The sequence below is a fragment of the Natator depressus genome, chromosome 17 (assembly GCF_965152275.1).
Source record: "Natator depressus isolate rNatDep1 chromosome 17, rNatDep2.hap1, whole genome shotgun sequence".
Taxonomy (NCBI): Eukaryota; Metazoa; Chordata; order Testudines; family Cheloniidae; genus Natator; species Natator depressus.
The window spans coordinates 6,927,131-6,947,346 of NC_134250.1; the positions used below are offsets into that span (position 1 = coordinate 6,927,131).

The following is a 20,216-nucleotide window of genomic DNA, read 5'->3' on the forward strand; positions in this document are numbered from 1 at the left end:
TTTCTCTGGTGAAAGAAGCAAGAACACCTTTTTGTTAACAGGTCTCTCTCTACCCTTTCCAATCCTGATCCCTCTTTTTTGAGTAATATAGTGTCATAGAGCCTCTCTCTGTAGTTAACTAAATGAAACATAGACCTTGTAAAAGTGAAATAGTAACTAACTGTATTTTTCTTTTTTTTAACATGCTCTAATAATTGCAGGTTGAGTTGATATAAAAGTTGGATCACTCACTGACTATCTTCTCTTGCAATAACTGACCATTCATGGGCATGATGGAACTGGAATATTGTACACTCTGTCTACCATAGGACCTCTCTCTGCACTGTTTGGCTTGTCAGCTGCTGAAGTCCATACAATTTAGAAGAAACTCTTTTTCCAGCTCAATTCCTTTAAAATCTCATCTACACTGCATATCAGAAAGCATGCCTTTTCTCCCTTAATTGGTATGTGCATAGCGCTTGTATCTTCAAGGTAATTTGCAAACTAAATTATCCTTCTGGATCCAAGAGGTTAAATGACTTGCCCAGTCAGATTTCAGCTCTTTGTTTTAACTTTAAAGTCAGAGTGCTCCTTCCATTTGTGTTAATAGCTGCTACACAAAAACTCCACGCATCAGTGGCATTGCACCATTTGTGACCAATCTTCTTAGTGATATCAAATATAGTGCTTATACTTTCCCCCTGAACTCAGGGGAATCTGGAGTAGTCTCTCTGGCCTATGGGCCTAGTGAATTGGTAGAGAACAAATGGAACTGAATAGAAAAGGATTTAAGTGACCTGGTGGTGGATTCAGTGCTGGTTGCTGTCTGAAGTTAAAAGAATAGCAGAGGCAAAGGGCATCATGCAGATCTTAAGTGTATATTTAAAAAAAATTGAGAGGGTTGGTTGTACAGGTTACACAGAAATTCTCAGGCCTTCCTTGTTTAAGAGGAGCTCAGACGTGACACAGAAATGACCCTTTGACTTTTTTAACACCCCTAGCTGGCTGATCTATGTGATGGCTTGCCTACAAGAGTTATCCGTTCTTTCCTATTAGAGGTGAATGTAGGGTTGTGGTGGAGAAACAATGATGAATAAATGGAGGCCTCTAAATAAGAGGCTACAGGAAAACCTGAAGAACCTTCTGCCTCAGCTCTCAAGATGTGGGGAAGAAGAGGGAGGGGAAGCCTTTGCTCTGATGCCAGAGACAGGATCCAGCCCCTCCACTGCCAAATTAAGCAGACATTAAAATAAACCAGGGAGCGTGCTTGTGAAAAAAGAACAATGAGACAAGGTGAAGAGCAAGGTTGATCTGATGCTATTTTTACTCCTAAGGAAGTAACAGCTACAGTAACATCAGCAGCTGCTGCCTTGTATCACATGTCACTACTAATGCTGTATTAAAAACCTACTGTACATGCAAGAGGTCCTCCATATGACCTCCAGCGAGCAATTCCTCATGGGGCTTATAAGGCAAAGCTAACCACTGCTGAGTGAGCAGTTTACATGAGAAGGCAGAAGATTCTTTGTCTTACACGCGTGCTCTCTCTCTCTCTCTCTCTCTCTCTTTTTCTTTCTAGGTAGGTATAACTTCTTTGTCTCTCCTCCAGTAGTTATAGCTGCAGCTGCTCAGACTTGTCTGTTTTAATGTATTGAATTAAACATCTTTCACATTGAGTTAATCGATTCCTGGTTAAAATTTCACCAGCAAACTGAACAGAAAGTTGAATGAAAGGGTCTAGCCTTTACTGCTAAATCACCCCTGCTAGAGATCACTTATCCCCTGGTCCATATACAAATATTTTATTGCACCATATCAGCATTTTTAAAAAAGATATGGGGAAAGCTTGCATTCCCCCCCCCCGCCCCCAAAATGATACAAACTGATCATTGTGTTCCATTCTCAATCTAGTCAACATATTTTTACTTAAAGTATAAGCATTTCCAGCAAGTACAATTAATAGACATTTGTTTATCAAGTGGTCTTTCCTTGTTCCTCAGTTGTAACTATAACAACATGTTCCTGTTTAAAGGACAAAGGCAGAATAAATCCCTCAGCCTCCCACCAGTACTTACTGCAAACACTTGCATCCCCATAATAAATTACATTTATCACAAGGAGAATTTTTGTAAGATCCCCTTGATAAAACATTGGCAGCATGTCACTGCACAGATCCAACTATTCTTGGCCGGTGGCCCAAGATGAGATTGAGGGTACCTCACTGAGTATTATATTCCTTACCCATCTTTCTACTTTTATTTATTTTTAATTTAAATTACTACTAGTGAAATATGAACCATGGAAAAAAGTAGCCTTTGGCGTACATAATGTTTTCAGATAGAGTTCGCCAATTAGAGAAATAATGAAGGATTGCTGTCATAATCTTCCAGGGATTTGATTACTCAACAAGATACAGGAGGCAAAGAAAACTGGCAGTGACATGGGGACGTGTAATGAGGATTATCAATAACCAGAAGAATATGGGGTGGGGTCTTGGGACCAAATTTGAAGGAATATGAAACAATGGAGTTATTGTTTTAAAAAAAAGTATACCTCTAAATATGTTTTCCTCCCCAAAATAAAATCCAGAAGTATTTATTAGGGATTTAAATAATTCTCAATAGCTACGGCAATTGTCAAAGCACTTAATGCTTGGTATACTTAAGTTTTACACAAGAAAACTAGAGATAGAGTTCAATATAATACAAACTGAAACAAACATTTTTGTTTCAACAGGCAAGGAGTCTGAGTCATGAGCAGAGCTAGTCTACGTAAGTCCTTGTTGCTCTTGCAGCTCTGGAAGGTGTATGGCAGATAGATGCATATTCAGTTCTCAGATGAGCTGGATTAGCTGTTTTCCTGAGGATTTTACACACTCTGAAGTGTGGTGTTTTTTGTTTTTCTTTTGGTGGTTTTGTTTTTTAACACTCTGCATGAACGTTGTTTCTGCAATGACTGTTATATGCACTAGCAAAGAGGCAGAATTAAGTATTGCAGGTTAACAGAGATGACAGTAAAGACATAAATAGTGATTTTATTTGTAGATGAAAGCTAAGAAAACATCCTCTCTGGTTCTAAACAGTCAAATTTTCAGCCAAGGAAACAATCTGCATTCTTTGTATATGTTTGTAAATAATGTACGTACTTATGATGGGCTGTTTACTACCATTTCATAGAATCATAGACTTTAAGGTCAGAAGGGACCATTATGATCGTCTAGTCTGACCTGCACAATGCAGGCCACAGAATCTCATCCACCCACTCCTGTAACAAACCTGTAACCTATGTCTGAGCTACTGAAGTCCTCAAATCGTGGTTTAAAGACTTCGAGGTGCAGAGAATCCTCCAGCAAATGACCCGTGCCCCACGCTGCAGAGGAAGGTGAAAAACCCCCAGGGCTCTGCCAATCTGCCCTGGAGTAAAATTCCTTCCAGACCCCAAATATGGCGATCAGCTAAACCCTGAGCATGTGGGCAAGACTCACCAGCCAGACACCCAGGAAAGAATTCTCTATAGTAACTCGGATCCCACCCCGTCTAACATCCCATCACAGGCCATTGGGCATGTCTACCACTAATAGTTGAAGATCAATTAATTGCCAAAATTAGGCTATCCCATCATACCATCCCCTCCATAAACTTATCAAGCTTAGTCTTGAAGCCAGATACGTCTTTTGCCCCCACTGCTTCCCTTGGAAGGCTTTTCCAAAACTTCACTCCTCTGATGGTTAGAAACCTTTGTCTAATTTCAAGTCTAAACTTCCTGATGGCCAGTTTATATCCATTTGTCCACATTGGTACTGAGCTTAAATAATTCCTCTCCCTCTCTGGTATTTATCCCTCTGATATATTTATAGAGAGCAATCATATCTCCTCTCAGCCTTCTTTTGGTTAGGCTAAACAAGCCAAGCTCTTTGAGTCTCCTTTCATAAGACAGGTTTTCCATTCCTCGGATCATCCAAGTAGCCCTTCTCTGTACCTGTTCCAGTTTGAATTCATCTTTCTTAAACATGGGAGACCAGAACTGCACACAGTATTCCAGATGAGATCTCACCAGTGCCTTGTAACTTGTGACTTGTAACACCCCCCATCTCTACTGGAAATACCTCGCCTGATGCATCCCAAGACCGCATTAGCTTTTTTCATGGCCACATCACATTGGCGGCTCATAGTCATCCTGTGATCAACCAATATTCCGAGGTCCTTCTCCTCCTCTGTTACTTCCAAGTGATGTGTCCCCAGTTTATAACAAAAATTCTTGTTGTTAATCCCTAAATGCATGACCTTACACTTTTCACTATTAAATTGCATCCTATTGCTATTACTCCAGTTTACAAGGTCATCCAGATCTTCCTGTATGATATCCCGGTCCTTTTCTGTATTGACAATACCTCCCAGCTTTGTGTCGTCTGCGAACTTTAATAGCACATTCCCACTTTTTGTGCCAAGGTCAGTAATAAAAAGATTAAATAAGATTGGTCCCAAAACTGATCCCTGAGGAACTCCACTAGTAACCTCCTTCTAGCCTGACAGTTCACTTTTCAGTGTGACCCGTTGTAGTCTCGCCTTTAACCAGTTCCTTATCCACCTTTCAATTTTCATATTGATCCCCACCTTTTCCAATTAAGCTAATAATTCCCCATGTGGAACCGTATCAGATGCCTTACTGAAATAGAGGTAAATTAGATCCACTGTGTTTCCTTTGTCTAAAAAATCTGTTATCTTCTCAAAGAAGGGAGATCAGGTTGGTTTGACACGATCTATCTTTTGTAAAACCATGTTGTATTTTGTCCCAATTACCATTGACCTCATTGTCCTTAACTACTTTCTCCTTCAAAATTTTTTCCAAGACCTTGCATGCTACAGATGTGAAACTAACAGGCCTGTAGTTACCTGGGTCACTTTTTCACCCTTTCTTAAAAATAGGAATTAGCAATTCTCCAATCCTACGGTACAACCCCTGAGTTTACAGATTCATTAAAAATTTTTGATAATGGGCTTGCCATTTCATGTGCCAGTTCCTTTAATATTCTTGGATGAAGATTATCTCCTCCTCTTCCCCCCCCGCTCCCGATTTAGTCCCATTAAGCTGCTCAAGTTTGGCTTCCACCTCAGATGTGGTAATATCTACTTCCATATCCTCCTTCCCATTTGTCATCCTACCATTATCCCTAAGCTCCTCATTAGCCTCATTAAAGATTGAGGCAAAGTGTTTGTTTAGATATTGGGCTGTGCCTAGATTATCCTTAACTTCCACTCCATCCTCAGTGTTTCGCGGTCCCACTTCTTCTTTCTTTGTTTTCTTCTTATTTATATGGCTATAGAACCTTTACTATTGGTTTTAATTCCCTTTGCGAGGTCCAACTCTACATGGCTTTTGGCCTTTCTCACTTTATCCCTACATGTTCTGATCTCAATAAGGTAGCTTTCCTTGCTAATCCCTCCCATCTTCCACTCCTTGTAGGCTTTCTGCTTTTTCTTAATCATCTCTCTGAGATGCTTGCTCATCCAGCTTGGTCTACAACTCCTGCCTATGAATTTTTTCCCCTTTCTTGGGATGCAGGCTTCTGATAGTTTCTGCAGCATTGAGGTTTTTGTGCAGTTCCCTTTTTCCAGAAATTGCATATGCAAATTACCAGAGAGAATTCTTTAGCATTTGCTATTTTAAACTGTCTCTAAAAACATCTGAATCCAAGTATGATCTACAAAAAGGAGTCCAAAGCTCATAATGCAACGTTTGTGACTGGACTAGTGAACATATGGAAGGGGCTGAGTAAGAGTTTGGGGGAAGACAGAACAGGCAGCCAAGATCTTTAAAAAGCAAATCCCAAACACACACAGAGCATTTTAAGAGTCTCCAAGTGGCTATATTTTTCTCATTTATTCCGCTTGGTGCTGTACTACTGGCTGAAAGGGGAATCTAACATTAACATGTCATCTTTTTAGATGAGTTTCTTGTCTCCCAGTATCGAAAGTCTGCACTTAAAGTAGTCAAATGGCTTGCAGAAATTAAGTTTAAACAATCATATGGGATAAAAATACAAGTTACACTTGAAAACTTGTGCTTTCCCTTGAACACAGGGCTGGGTAGGACCGAAAGTAATCGACTTAATCTGAATCAAGGGAGATTTATGTTAGGTGTTAGGAAAAACTTCCTGACTATAAGGATAGTTAAGTAGTGGAATACATTACCAAGGGAAGTTGTGGAATCCCTGTCACTGGAGGTTTTCAAGAACCGGTTAGACAATACCTGTCGGGGATTGTCTGGTATACTTAGCTCTGCCTCAGGGAGGGGCAGGAGAAGAGGGTGGATTAGAAGCCTTCTATAGGTCCCTTCCAGCCCTACATTTCTATGATTATATTAATGTCACACAAGAAATGGCATAGGTTGAATAAGGAGAGGGAAGAATGAAGTGTAAATAGCCCACAAATCTAGAGTTAAAATAAATGCAGGCAAAAGGACTTCCCTAAATTGGAGTTCATCTTATGAAATGAAAGGGAGGCCTTTCATTTCACTTTAGCTGAGTTTGGCCTAATCCACTTTTGGCTAGGCTTCTGGCTCAGTGAGGCCAGATACAGGTGGTATATTCTTTGTTCAAGGGGAAAGTGTTAACTCTTTCCCTGACCACCATTGGAAGGCAGACATATACCTTGTATGACTATTTTTCATCTTGTGTATAATTCTTAATGTCCTTTTCAAAACAACCGTAGAGCACCAGAAGAAAACAAAGTTATCGGTGAAAAAACTGACATGCAGACAGCGTAAGCTCTGAATGACGCCAGTAAGATAACCAAAGAGCAAAGAAAAGGAAGTTTATTTTCAGAAAAATAAACAGTCTGTGTATTCTTAGCTGGATTCTCTGTCTCGTGGTTTAAATCTAAACTACTTGCTGGAAAAATGCCACATCTAGCTACTGCCCCACAGGAAGAGGCATGCAGTCCAACTTACATGAAGGAAGATCCTTCTTTATAAGTGAGCTGTCGCTCACGAAAGCTTATGCTCAAATTGATTAGTCTCTAAGGTGCCACAAGTCCTTCTTTTCTTTTTGCGAATACAGACTGACACGGCTGCTCCTCTGAAACCGTCTTTATACAGATACTCACCTGCAAACTGTATTCTTATCAGTAACCTTCTTAATCCTTGGAGACTTGCATGTCCCAAAGAAAATACTTTTATCCGATATTCCCTTGGCTGAATTAAAGGCAAAAGAAGGTTTTCCCACTTGTCCAAACTCACACAGTAAAAGTTGCCTTTGATATGTTGGTAAAAGATGTGTTAGATTCATATGTATAATGTTAGGGCTAGTGCTTTATCTTCCTTCCATTTATTAGATATTTGCAACATCTTCAGGTTAAAGTTTTCATAGACAGACATTTGCGCAAGCCTCCCTAGAAGAGGGAGCATTTCATTTTCGGAGCCAGATTTTTTTGGTGTGGCCTTTCTTGTGTCATTTTGAGAGCAAAGTTGGATAATCTATACACGTACCTTGCAATTGTTTTCAGTCTCATAACTCAGACCAAACTGGTTAAAATAAAACCGTGTCCATGCTAGCTCTGATGAATAATATTAAGAATCGTAGGCTTTCCCCATATCCACATTAAAACCTTTATAAACTGTTCTCGTTGTGCTGTCCTTTGAGTTCCCAGCCCATAATCCCTAGAACAGCTCCCAGAAGGAATAGATGGTGAGCGGTGGGAAGTCTAGTTGAACTGTGTTCAGTCTGTCCGTGTCCACACTGGCACTAGCATGGTTCAAATCAAGCAGATTGAGACTGAACCACTTCTGAAATGTGTTTAAAACTTGGTTTACTCCAGTTGGTTCTTAGAATGCTCAGTGCTGTCAACTTTCATGGTTTTATTGTGAGTCTCCTCTTTGCTGTTTTTGTTTCAAAGTCCCAACTTTACAATTCATGTAATTTCATGAGAATTTCAGCTTCTGTTTAGAAATAAGTTTCTATCCCTTGTAGTTGTACAGAAAAGCTTGGAAATGTGAGCCAAGTATTCACTGACAGCTCAAAAAAACAAAAGGCAAATAAAAAGCACCTACAATTATTACTTCTAAAATTTGATTTTTAACCAATGTAATGATTTGGGGGGCCTGACTCTATTTTTTTTAATGCTCAGGATTAGCAATACTGCATGCTTGTAAAAAAAAATATGAAGCACCTTTATGTGGAGGCATTGAGGGGTAAACATTTTAGGGAGCTAAACTAGTTAATAGGATGGTAAAATTTATTTAATATAGTCTCATTGTAAGAAGCGTTCTGGCCTTGTCCTGTCTCACTTTTCTAATTATTGACCAATAATATTGGTTGGCAGACTTAAGGCCCAGAATACTCTGAATTGAGTTTGATCTGAACTGGGCAGCAAGATCTCCTGGTTTCTGCAACACTCTGGGCCAAAGAGTAGAGCTTTTTTCCACCAGCTTCAGGTAATTAAAAAGTTGTGAGGGTCTCATTGCACTTGATAGGCAAATTAACAATGCTATACACATATATGCAGTATTTCTTGTGATATAATGTGTTATATTGAAATCAGTTCATTTTAGGCCATCCCTACATTTTAAATACCCTGTAGTTTTTTAGATGACAATGCATAACTGTATTGTAGAAGTTTTCAGGGAGTGAGGCTAGAGATTTTGGCAACTGAAGACACAGTGGCAGTTGTTGACACATGGAAGGTATTGGGAAGTGGGCTGTAAGTATCTACCTGGGAAACAAATACTTGATAATGGATTCTTCCGTCTAGCAGACAAAGGTATAACAAGATCATATAGCTAGCAAGTTTAATTTAGACAAATTCAGACTGGAAATACGGTGTAATTTATTAACAGTAAGGGCCATTAACATTTGGAATAATTTAGCAAGGGTCATCATCATGGTAACTTCTCCGTTACTGGCAACTTTTAAATAAAGATTGTTCAAAATAAATTATTTTGGGAAGGTTCTGTGGCCTCTGTTATACAGGTCAGACTAGATCAGTGATTCTCAGCCAGGGTATATGTACGTACAGGTCTTCCAGATGGTACAGCAACTCATTTGAATATTTGCCTAGTTTTACAACAGGCTACATAATAAGCACTGGTGAAGTCAGTAAAAACTCAAATTTTATAGAGACAGTGATTTTTTTATACTGCTCTATCTACTATGCACTGAAATGTAAGTACAATATTTATATTCCAATTTTTATTTTATAATTATATGGTAAAAATGAGAGAGTCAGCAATTTTTCAGTAATTGTGTGCTGTGACACTTTTGTATTTTTATGTCTGATTTTGTAAACAAGTCATTTTTAAGTGAGGTGAAACTTGGGGGTACGCAAGACAAATCAGGCTCCTGAAAGGAGTACAGTAGTCTGGAAAGATTGAGAGCCACTGGACCAGATGATCTCAATGATGGTTCCTTCTGGCCTTGGCATCTACTCATTGGAATTTGGTATTCCCAACTCAAAAACGTTATTTCTAATAATGAAATCTTTGAACTATAATTTAACTCGTTACCTCCAAGACCTAATCTTTCCTTCCTGTATAAAATATAGCCAGCTATTACAGTATTTTACACTGGATTTATAGCTTATTATAACAATCTGTAACACACTAACCCCACTTTTTTTGTCCTATGACTGCAGAGGTTTTAACAGGCCACTTCACCTTGATTGGTCTCTTAGAATATGTGTTAACTACTTATGCTACACAATCTGTTCCACCTTGTGCTTAGCTGTGACACTGAGGCTTTGTCTACACTGGACTTTCGTCAGCAAAACTTTTGTCATTCAGAAGTGCGAAAAAAACACACACACACACACCCCCGAATGACAAAAGTTTTGGTGACGAAAAGCACCAGTTTGAATAGCGCTTTGTCGGCAGAAGAGCTCTCCCCTGCCAACAAACAGCAGTTACACTGCACCCCTTTTAGCAGCACGGCAATGTCGACAAAGCCTGAGTACCTTTCCCAGACCTGAAGAAGGTATCCTTGTAGCTTGAAAGCTTGTTTCTTTCACCAACAGAAGCTGGTCCTATGAAAGGTATTACCTCACCCACTTTGTCTCTCTCTAATATCCTGGGACCATTACAGCAAAACGACATTGCAAACAATATCTAACTGATCCATATTATCCCACCATGTTTTAGAAATGTCTATTTTATCTAAGTCCTCTTCAGTTGCTAGACATTCTAGTTCATCTATTTTTGCTGTTTAAGTTTCTTGCATTGGTGTAGTCAGGTATGTATAGATCTGGACTCAAACATTTTCCTGCTGCCTGTTTAATCACAGTTCCTATAAAACTCCCTCTGTTGTGCCAGGACAGGTGCAATTTTAAGGCTCAAGGATTATGTTGTGTCGCTTTTCATTCTTGTATGTGTGTATAAATGTATGTAACCCAAAATGGGTTGGCAATGCTGTATTTTGTTGTGTATTTTTTGTAGTGGTGAGAGTCCTAAACATGAAGGAGAAGATGAGGTAAAATTACTACCCTGTCAGTTAAAACTGGAAACGGTTGTATTGGTGTTTAAAATACCCTTTGAAGAACGTTAAATAGAAGAACTGCATCACGCCACGGAAGATGCCATCGCTTGGCTAGACTAAATAAATAGTAATTAATAAGCATCTGACTTCGGTAACAATCCACTGCAGTTTTTTAGTTGTAGGGAACTTTTTTGTGTTGAAAATTTCCTCAGCATAAATTTTGGATCATTGTACTCTGGTACAAAAATATCAATTTACAAGGCATGTAATTGGGCTGGGCACAAAATAGTGGCACCATGCAGTGATAAATTGGTCAAAGCACCAGGAGCAGTGGTGCTAAATCTCTGGGAACAGAACAATGATAACCTGTGTGGTAAATTTACAATGGTGCCTCCTCTGCGGGGCTGAGTTTGCTGGAGGTCTTAATACAGCAGATGAGGCATTAAATCTGCCAGGAGTGTGAAGTGTTCAATCTGCTGCAGAGCAGGCCAGTGTGCTATTAAATTAACTTGATTTTGAGGGGGGAGGATGCTGCAAGAGGAGGAAGGGGCAGCAAGGAAAACCATAGTGATTTAGTGTGGAAAGATCTTAGGTGGAAAATTCTGAGTTGTGTCCTGCATTAAGGGACTGGGGGGGGAGAGAATTTTGAGGTGGCTGAGGGAGAGGGTTTGGGCGGGAAAATGTTGAGGAAGGTTGCGCGGGCAGCTGCTGAGGGACACCATGGGCGGACAATTCCTGAGGGGGCTCGCTGGGTCGGGGGTGGCTTGCGCTTGCAGGCAGCTCTTGAAACAGTTGGGTGGCTCCGATTGGAGGGGAGATAGAGGGAGGAACCCAGGGCAGAGATGCTGAGCTGGAGCTATGCTGTTTGTGGTCTGGCCGCTGTGCGGCGGCATTATCATTAGCGGCTGCTCAGCTGTAGCAGGTGGTTGAGGGATAGGGTGACCAGATGTCCTGATTTTATAGGGACAGTCCCAATATATGGGGCTTTGTCTTATACAGATGACGACTACCCCCCACCCCCTGTTCTGGTTTTTCACCCTTGCTATCGGGTCACCCTATTGAGGGATGGGGGAGCATTGCGTTAGAAGGAAAGCTACATAGCCTTGGCTTTGCGGATGATGGGCTCTCAGGTTGCCCTACCTGATGTCCATCTCCAAAGGAGCAACTACCAAGGGCTACCAAGATACAGTCACCCCCTTCCCATTGTAATGGGCAGCATCTTCCTGCAATATCTGAATGGAGAAAATACAATGAAAGCTTTGGTGTTGGGTGGGTAACGCTTGTGCATTTTGTGGAGAGTGCTAGGGGGAAAACATCTCTTGTAAGCAATTAGGAGAACAAATCTGCCTCCACCCCCAGTTTCCATCTTGAAAATTTTGGGGAACTTGGAATTGCAGATAAGAATGCAGAGACCATCACAGAGAGTCACGTTTTGTAAATATGGATAAATGCGGCCACTGGTGGGGTGAATAGCAGCCAGTAGATGTTGCAGCTCTGAAGTTTCAGCCAAGCATGCCAGAGGAGCCACTTACAGTATGTCTACACTGCCCGGTGAAGTTGTGATTGTTGTAGGGGTAGGCATACCTGTGTTAGCTTTAATCTAGCTAGCCTGGATAACCGTAGCAGTGTATCTGTGGAAGCATGGGTTAGCAAACCTAAGTACAAGCTCTCAGTGTCCCTGCAGCACAAACATGATCTCTGTTGAAAGGTGGTGTCTGACTGTGATTCTCCAGCAATAGAATTGGCTCGTAGCAGATCAGGGTTTGAAAAGGTATTCTTAATCCCTTGCTTTGCAGTAAGACATGTTTCCAATACATGTATTGCTACACATTTAAACGTTCCCATCAATTAAAATTTGAGAAGTCAGTCACAAGCACAGTCTGACATACAAGGAATACAGCTGCTAGTCCATGCTACCCACATTACCTGGATACCCCCCCCCCCCCCCCCCCGTCTACCATTTCCCAGCTTTCTGCATCCTCTCCCTGACCGGGAAGCCAGCCTCCACCGGTTTGATAGGTGCAATCAAAGTTGGCATCAACCTGTTCTGCTTGAGGAGTTTGCAGCTTCTGCTTTTCTCCCAAGAACAGATGATTCAAGAAGCTTGAGGAGGAGATGCCCAAAACATGTTAAAACTGTTTGGCTTTGCATTCCAGTTTCTTTTAGATCATATCATTTCTTTTTACTACAACACCTGCCTACTTAGAACCACAGGACAGGGTTGGAACATGAGTAATGGCCCCCCTGTCTCTCCAGCACCCAGGGGACCAGCCCCTACGGCTCCCCCAAGGTTTGTGGGTGGGGGGAAGACTTTGAGGCAGACGGGGAAGGGACAATTTCTCCAGCATTTGCTAATTTGGACTTGTTTCTACCCTGGCCCCATGCCTGTGGGCTAAGCTGCCCGCAGTACCGGCTATGGTCGCTAGGGGTCGTTGTACGGCTTGTTCAGCAGTGAGCAGCTGTTTGAGATCTACAGTCCCAGGTGTGAGACTGGCAGACCAGAGCCCAGCAGAGCCTGCCAGGCGAATTCCTAGGCAGCCCAGGCCTCATCCCCTCGGCAATGGTGCACAAAGCAGGTAAGAAGGACCCCCTTGCATAGGGAACCTCAGCTTTTTCCTAGAGCCTGCAGCCTGCTGGGAAGAGACTAGGGAGTGGACTTGGGGCTTGCATGAGGAGAGGGGAAGCAGACATGGAAGCCGGCGTAGGGGCGTTAGTGGCTGCCGTGTATGCGTGGGAAGGGGAGCTAGACTGGGCAGAAGCTGCATGGTGAGCAGGGCTTCAGGGAGTGGGAGCTGCAGAGGGGGCCTGGTTGGGAGCCATGTCGTGCCCAAGGTGCGTGAAGGGATGCCCTGTTTGTCCCTTTCAGGCTGACATTTAAAGTCTCATTTGTTTTAGCCGGTGTTAGGATTATTGTGGGTCTTTCTCATGGTTTTGTCAACTCCTGTGGGTGACAGAACAGAAGAAAATTCCGTTCTCAGCTCAGAATGCCTTCTGCCAATGGGGCCAAGGTCCCCGAGGTGTGTGGTGGCAAACCCTGGCGCTTATTCCATTTGTCCCAAGTATTTGTGCTGAGCACCCAAGAGTTTGGCTTCTAGGGTCTTTTTCCCTCCTGGACCCCCTCTGAACTCATTTGTACCAGACCTGGTCTCTTCTTTGTGCAGGTCACCAGACCGAGTTGCCCGTGCTGGCATTCTAGGGAAACAATTGAGAGGGAAGAGGGTGAACCTGAGGTTTAGCCCGCTAAGCCAGCCCCTTGTACAGGGTTAAGGGATGGTCTTGTGCATAAAGCTCTGTATTTCTAGCTACTGCTGCAATGGGCCATTACAAATGTGATGACTCAAACAGAGACATTGCTGATGGAATGAAAGAGAGATCCGAGTGATGCAGAGAGAAACTAGACATTACATTGGGTGAAGTGTGGCCTCGCAAATGCAGTGTTGGCCTGGGATTTGGGAGACCTGCATTTTACTGCAAGCTATGCCCTGCTAGGTGACCTTAAGAAGACCACTTCACTTCTGTGTCTGTTTTTTCCCAACTGTAAAAGGGGAGCAATGATACTTGCCCGCTTTGTAAAACTCTTGGTCATTGATGGGTGAAAAGGGGTATGTAAGAACTAGGTACTTTTGTTATTATTAGATTGGGTTTCTGGATTCTGTTCCCACATTTGCCACTGACTTGCTGTAGGTCCCTGGTCAAATCACACCCCTTTTCTGTGTCTCACTTTATCTGTACAATGAAGATGATGCATTAGTTAAAGAATAGACTCACAGGGGTCTTTTGAGTGTGTGTGTGTGTGTGTGTAAAGCACTTTGAGAGACTTATGTGGAAGGCACTCCAGGGGGGCAGAAATATTACCTTTTTGTACTTATCATTGTACATTATTCATTCACTAGTAAATTCAAAGGCGAATACAAACCCAAGTTGTCTATGAAAATTACTTTTGTTTCCAGATTCCTCATTTTCCACAGTCTGGTCTGACTGCACAGCACTGTTGTGTTTCTTGGTTTTCTGTTTTTCTTTTTTTAATCCTCTGTAAAGTGAAGTGTTTTATGTTTTAGTCATGAATTCAATAAAAGATGACACCACTGAGATCTATTTCTAGCTATATTGAAAAGAAATTTACCTTTGTTCACTAACATTTAGCTTTTTGTCTCCAAAGTGTAACAGTTTGGCTTGGAATGTATCCCCCCTTTGCATGCATAGCAGCAGAAAATATTGATGTATTCTGTCTTTGTACTCTTCTATATAAAATCTAGTAGTGATTAAAAATAATTTATTAAGCCTCATGAGCAGCAGTGAGATATGCAAGTACTTTTGATATCCATTTCTGTAATGGGAAAAATTGAGGTACAGTTCACATTGGGACCGCTGAAGGGTGTGTTATAAGCATCTGCTCAGAATAAAATCTGGTAGCTGTGTTGTCATTTCCACCTGCCACCCTTAAAGGCTCGATCTGGAAAGAAAAAAAAAAAAAAAAGGCAACTTCAAATCTTGCTAACACTCACATGAAAAATGCTTTTTTATATACTTGAACTCCTGCTTCAAAAGTTCAATATCTATAAGGACGTGACCAACACAGCTGCACTGACATGTTCCTTTCCAATGTCTTGCAGATAATTCTTGATGGGTAATATAAATATGTGCCTTATGAGTATTATCTGGCATTTCTTGTCTCTCTCAGCTTCCTGAACTGCTGTGACCCGATGGAAAGCTTAATTGCATTTAGAGTTGTTTACAGTGACTCTCTCAATGAAGAACTGACTTCATTTAGCTAATCAGTTATTAAGTGTGATTGCATTAGAAATTAAAACTGAAAGAGGACCCAAGTTAGTACCTCAAATCTGCCACCCACACTCCAAAATTTTGAGAAATATGGCAGTTTCAAATGCATGGGCCCAAAGCCAAGTATGATTCAAAATTGGAAGGGGCCTGACTTCTGGATCCATAATTGATATAATATGTATATGGTGTGTATATGCCCCAAGTGGAGATTCCTTTAAACAAGGAAAATAGAAGACTCCATGAAGTCCAGTAGGGACCTTAGTGCTCTATACAGTCCTAAAAATTACATGTGCAGTGTTTGAATGCTACAGTGATAGCTACTAATAGAAAACCCTAAGAAGAATGATTCAGATGTAGTCCCAGAATGGCAGAGAGATCCTTAAGAACATCTACATCTAATCTGGTGAGACTTTGCCATTCTGGGCCATAATCTCAATAGACAACTTTAGAAAAGTTTTGCACTTTCAAACTTGAACATTAACCCTATTCCTGTCTTGAAGCCAAACGCTGACCAGCCACTGTACTGATCTGGATTGAAACACCTCCTCCCTGACCCATTTTTAGTTAAGATCTTGTTCTCTCGATCAATAGCCTCTAACTCTAAAGTTGCCCCAATGCCAATTTTTTCAGATAACTTCTGTGTATAAATCCCCTTTAATTGCCTTTAACCACCTTAAAGGAGAATGGATTAAAAAAGACTGATGGTAACTTGAAGGGGCAAACAAGGGCTTGTAATTTCATAGTTTGGCTATTAGAAGCTATTAGAGCTTCTCTAAATTGGTATCATCTTTGCAGTTCAAACAGATGCACTGGCTAATTCATTAGAGAAATAGAAATGTAAGATGATAAATGGTTATGTATGTACAACCCCTGGAGCCTGCAACCGAAATGAACTGCGAATGACAAATTATTTTTCCTTAACTGTCTTTTAATGAAAAACCAAAGATCCTGCTTTAATCTTCTTTTTATCAAATAGTCCTTGCTGTAGCTTTCCTTGGATTTACCAAGTAACTGACATGTAGCCCTGTAATTAGCGCACTCAGATGTGCTAGCACGGAAGGTGGCTGGCAGCTTGCACAATGGTGATTCTGGCAAAAAGAGTATATTGGGCCAGATCTTCAACAAGTGTCAATCGTTATAGTTCCATTGGCCCATTAATATCTCTTCACTTTGCAGATGGCACCAATTTCTAGTTTGGTTTCAGGTGCAATTCAAAATATTGTCTTTAACCTAAGTAGCCTTTTGTGGTTTAGCTACTGGTTGTCTAACAGACCTTGTCTCTCCTTCTGTTCTACCGGGGTAGCTGAGATGAGCTGGCACACTTCCATCTTCGAGAATGGCTAGATTTTTCCATGTGGGGGGGCTGATGTTGGTGGATTCTCAGTTAATGGCCCTGGACTTCTGAATTTTCTCCCCTCCTCCTAGTCTCTCAGAACATGCATTAATAACTTTCTGTGTAAGTTGCAAGGCATTACATATAATAAAAATACATAGTAAGACTTTTTTTTCCTGAGGGGCAGGTAGAATGGTGAAAGGAGTCTTGTGTTTTGTTTTGTTAGGGAGTGGTGGGTTTTTTTAATGACATGTCAAATTAATGTAATTGTTGTAATATAGGTGTTTTCAGTACTGAGCTTCGTGGACCGAGGCTTCTGTGATGGGTGCATGGTATAAACGGGAATAGAGTGCTTGAGCCTTAATTTTTTTATGCAACAAGAATAACGTGCTGCAGCTGCATGCCAAGTACTGGTGACAAGACATCAAACTCATTGCTTGGAAGGGAACAGAACATTCCTGAGCTTGCATCGACCAAAGATAGACTGATGCAGTGCATTGCCCGACAGCTGGTGCTGCATACTGATGAAAAATGATTCTTTAAATAAGTTTAACTGAAGACACTTAGGGAGAAATACACCCTTGTGCATAAAGACAGCTCAAGTCTCTTATCACCACTTGAGCCCCACTTTAAGGGCTTGAAGGTCAGCTTTACTCTGGACTGTGATCGCAAATGTTCCACCTACTCCTCCAATAGGTCTTTGTGTCTATGCGGAGTCATATCTGCTTACGCTGCTTACAGTACATTTTTTATTACTTTTGTTTAATCCTCTTACCGTTTCAGAGCCAACACAACCTTGCAAGAGGGATCTGGATTCTATTCTGTCTTAAGCATCTTGAACAAAATTATTCATTAAATTCCAAATAGAAAACCATTACTGTTGATGTGTGAGCCAGAAAGAAGCCAGTATGAATTTCAGCATATGATGAGCTGACAGTTAAATAAACAACTATCTTTTAAAATGTAAACTGAGTGCGGATGATCTGGCCTTATAAGGCAGAACCCCCATAATGTTCTCTTCCCCCTGTCCTGCAAGGAACTCCTGAACCTACACAAAGTTCCTTGCGAGACTGGGGCTTCACTTCTCAGAGTATAACTGCAGTTTAAGGGGATTGATGCAGGCCCTGTACACTGGGGTAAATCTCACCTATATAGAATAAGAAAATATCCCTAGAGTAAGCTTGAAGTCTTCCACATTGAGGCATATATAGAATATGAAAGACTATTTTGTGTAGAGCTGAAGCAATTGACTTTGCCAGCAGCTTTTTTATTCTTCCCCCTCGTCCAGCAGTTAAAGTATTAGGGAGTGAATGAGTGTTGTCTCCTTCACAGTAAATCACGTTTTCCAACTGCTTTTTGCTATAGTAGAATTAACATAGTTAATTAGTAGCACTTTTTGTCCATTTATAGGAGAAACTCAGTGCTTTGCATACAACTAATTCATTGTCTCAAAACCTTTGAAGTGCTGAAGGAGTACATCCATTTTCCAGTTGGGTAAACTGAGGAACAGCGAGGTGCCCAAGGTCACTCAAGCAGTGAGGGACAGAATTGAAAATAGACCCCCACCCCGCCCAGGAGTCCTGGAGCCCGGCACTGTGGTCTAACCACTCTTCATGCAGTTTGAGAGCCCACCCTTCTGTGGATGTGGAAACGAGTGAGATCTCAGTGAAGAAGGCTGTGACTACACCTTAAGCACCCTCTCGTAGGATGCAGAGGTCTTGTTGCATGAACGGAGCATTGTTCTCAGAGAGATGATCCTGGGGAGTGATCACCTTGCTAAGATCTTAAACAGTGAAGACGCATGGCTTTTATACAAGATGGCATTGTTTCTGTTGTTGCCTGGAAACCTGGATGGGGCAGCAAAACATGAGGCTGTCAAATAACTAGTTTACTACACGTTGTGAAGTCTCTTTGCTCCATAGCTTCTTAATAGTCTTCCTGGTTTTGGGAAATGGGTGGAAGTAGTGGAAGGCAGGTAGAATCATAGAAGATTAGGGTCGGAAGAGACCTCAGGAGGTCATCTAGTCCAATCCCCTGCTCAAAGCAGGACCAGGACCAACCCCAACTAAACCATCCCAGCCAGGGCTTTGTCAAGCCGGGCCTTAAAAACCTCTAAGGATGGAGATTCCACCACCTCCTTAGGTAACCCATTCCAGTGCTTCACCACCTTCCTAGTGAAATAGGGTTTCCTAATATCCAACCTAGACCTCCCCCACTGCAACTTGAGACCATTGCTTCTTGTACAAAGATGTTTAAGGGATGGATGGATGCCTAGCTAGCTAGCATCTCACTAAATAGCCATGTGTCCATTCTGACATGAAGATGTACTGGGCGACCCCATGGTTCTGATTTCTTTGGATAAAATGGAACGCCCCCCATTTCAACAGGAGTGGAAGGGCACACAGCACCATGCAAAATCAGGCCCTATAGTCTGCATAATTCCAATATGTGCAATTAGTATCTCGGAGGCCAATGTAAAGAAAGGATCCTCCCAAAGACCTCTGGGACCATTGGCATCACAATACACAAATGGAATGAGGAACACTTCCAAAGATACAACCTAAATTGTCTAGAAGAGATGGGGAAAATACCTTCCTCTTCTTAGCACTTGCTGTGAGGGCAGAGAGAGAGAGAGAGAAATGCCAGGCCGATGGAAAATTCAGACATCACCATTCAATCACAAGCTTTTATTTTTATTCAGTTCTCGAAATCTCTTAAACGATATAAAAATACACTACAGTTTTGGATATTCTCCTAAAGGTATAAATATCAATCTGCTTTTCCATTGTGGTTTTCAAGTCTTCATAATCAACTTAAATAGATACAGTAGAGAAGAAGAAAATTTCCCACCCTGCCATTTGCCCTCAGTAAACTGTGTCCAGGCACCCTTGTATATCTCTCATATGAGTGACTATATGGATGTGATATTATAGTGTCCTGTACAGAAACATAGCCCTAAAGAAAAAGGCATAACTGCACTCCCAGTTTAAAATCCCTTTTTGAGATAGCCAAGATTTAAAATTCACCGAGAGGCTGCAACATGTTACATTACATTGGCTCAAAGGATTAAATCAGCTGAGACACTGCATCTCTCTGCATGTTGAGGTGATCAGAATTTAACAGGAGAAACCCATCTTCACAGTGTATTTCCAGTGTGTGATTGGATAAGCTCTGAAGATAACAACCCAAATCACAGAACAACCCCCTTTATATATGTATGGGTCTTACCTATCACACAAGTGTGGGAGCATTTTATAGAGCTGGTAAAAATCTTTTCATCAGAACATTTTTTTTTTCAACAAAATGGAAATGTTCACAAAATATCAATTCTAAACCAAAAAATTGGAGGGTTTTGATGAAAACCTGAAAAAAAAATTCAAAGAAAAATTCCACAGGGGGAAGCATTACCTGAACAGTTCTCGTATTTTATTATTCAATGGGAGACAATAAAGGATCATCAAACCTCACTCTTCAGATTTAAGCCTCCAGTGGGATTCAGGAAGGAATTTTCCATGTGTGGGAAGCTAGATGTATTGGGTGGAGCTTTCCTTTTCCTCTGTAGCATCCGATACTGGCTACTGCCAGAGGCAGGATGCTGGACTAGATTGGACTAACAGTCTAACCAGTATAGTAACTATGTTCCTAAAACCCAAGAGCAGT

At 41.4% G+C, this 20,216-nt stretch overlaps 2 protein-coding genes across 2 annotated transcripts in view; one reads left to right on the forward strand and one right to left on the reverse strand.

Moving 5' to 3' along the window:
- The window catches only part of ZNHIT3 (zinc finger HIT-type containing 3), a 92,214-nt gene that overhangs the window by 3,378 nt on the left and 68,620 nt on the right, over positions 1 to 20,216 (forward strand). The window lies entirely within an intron of this gene.
- Positions 14,631 to 20,216, reverse strand: part of CA4 (carbonic anhydrase 4) — a 45,150-nt gene continuing 39,564 nt past the window's right edge. Inside the window, exon 8 of the mRNA XM_074975008.1 lies at positions 14,631 to 14,894. Within this exon, the coding sequence (XP_074831109.1) occupies positions 14,796 to 14,894 (99 nt within the window). The 3' untranslated portion in view covers positions 14,631 to 14,795. The remainder of the gene's footprint in view (positions 14,895 to 20,216) is intronic.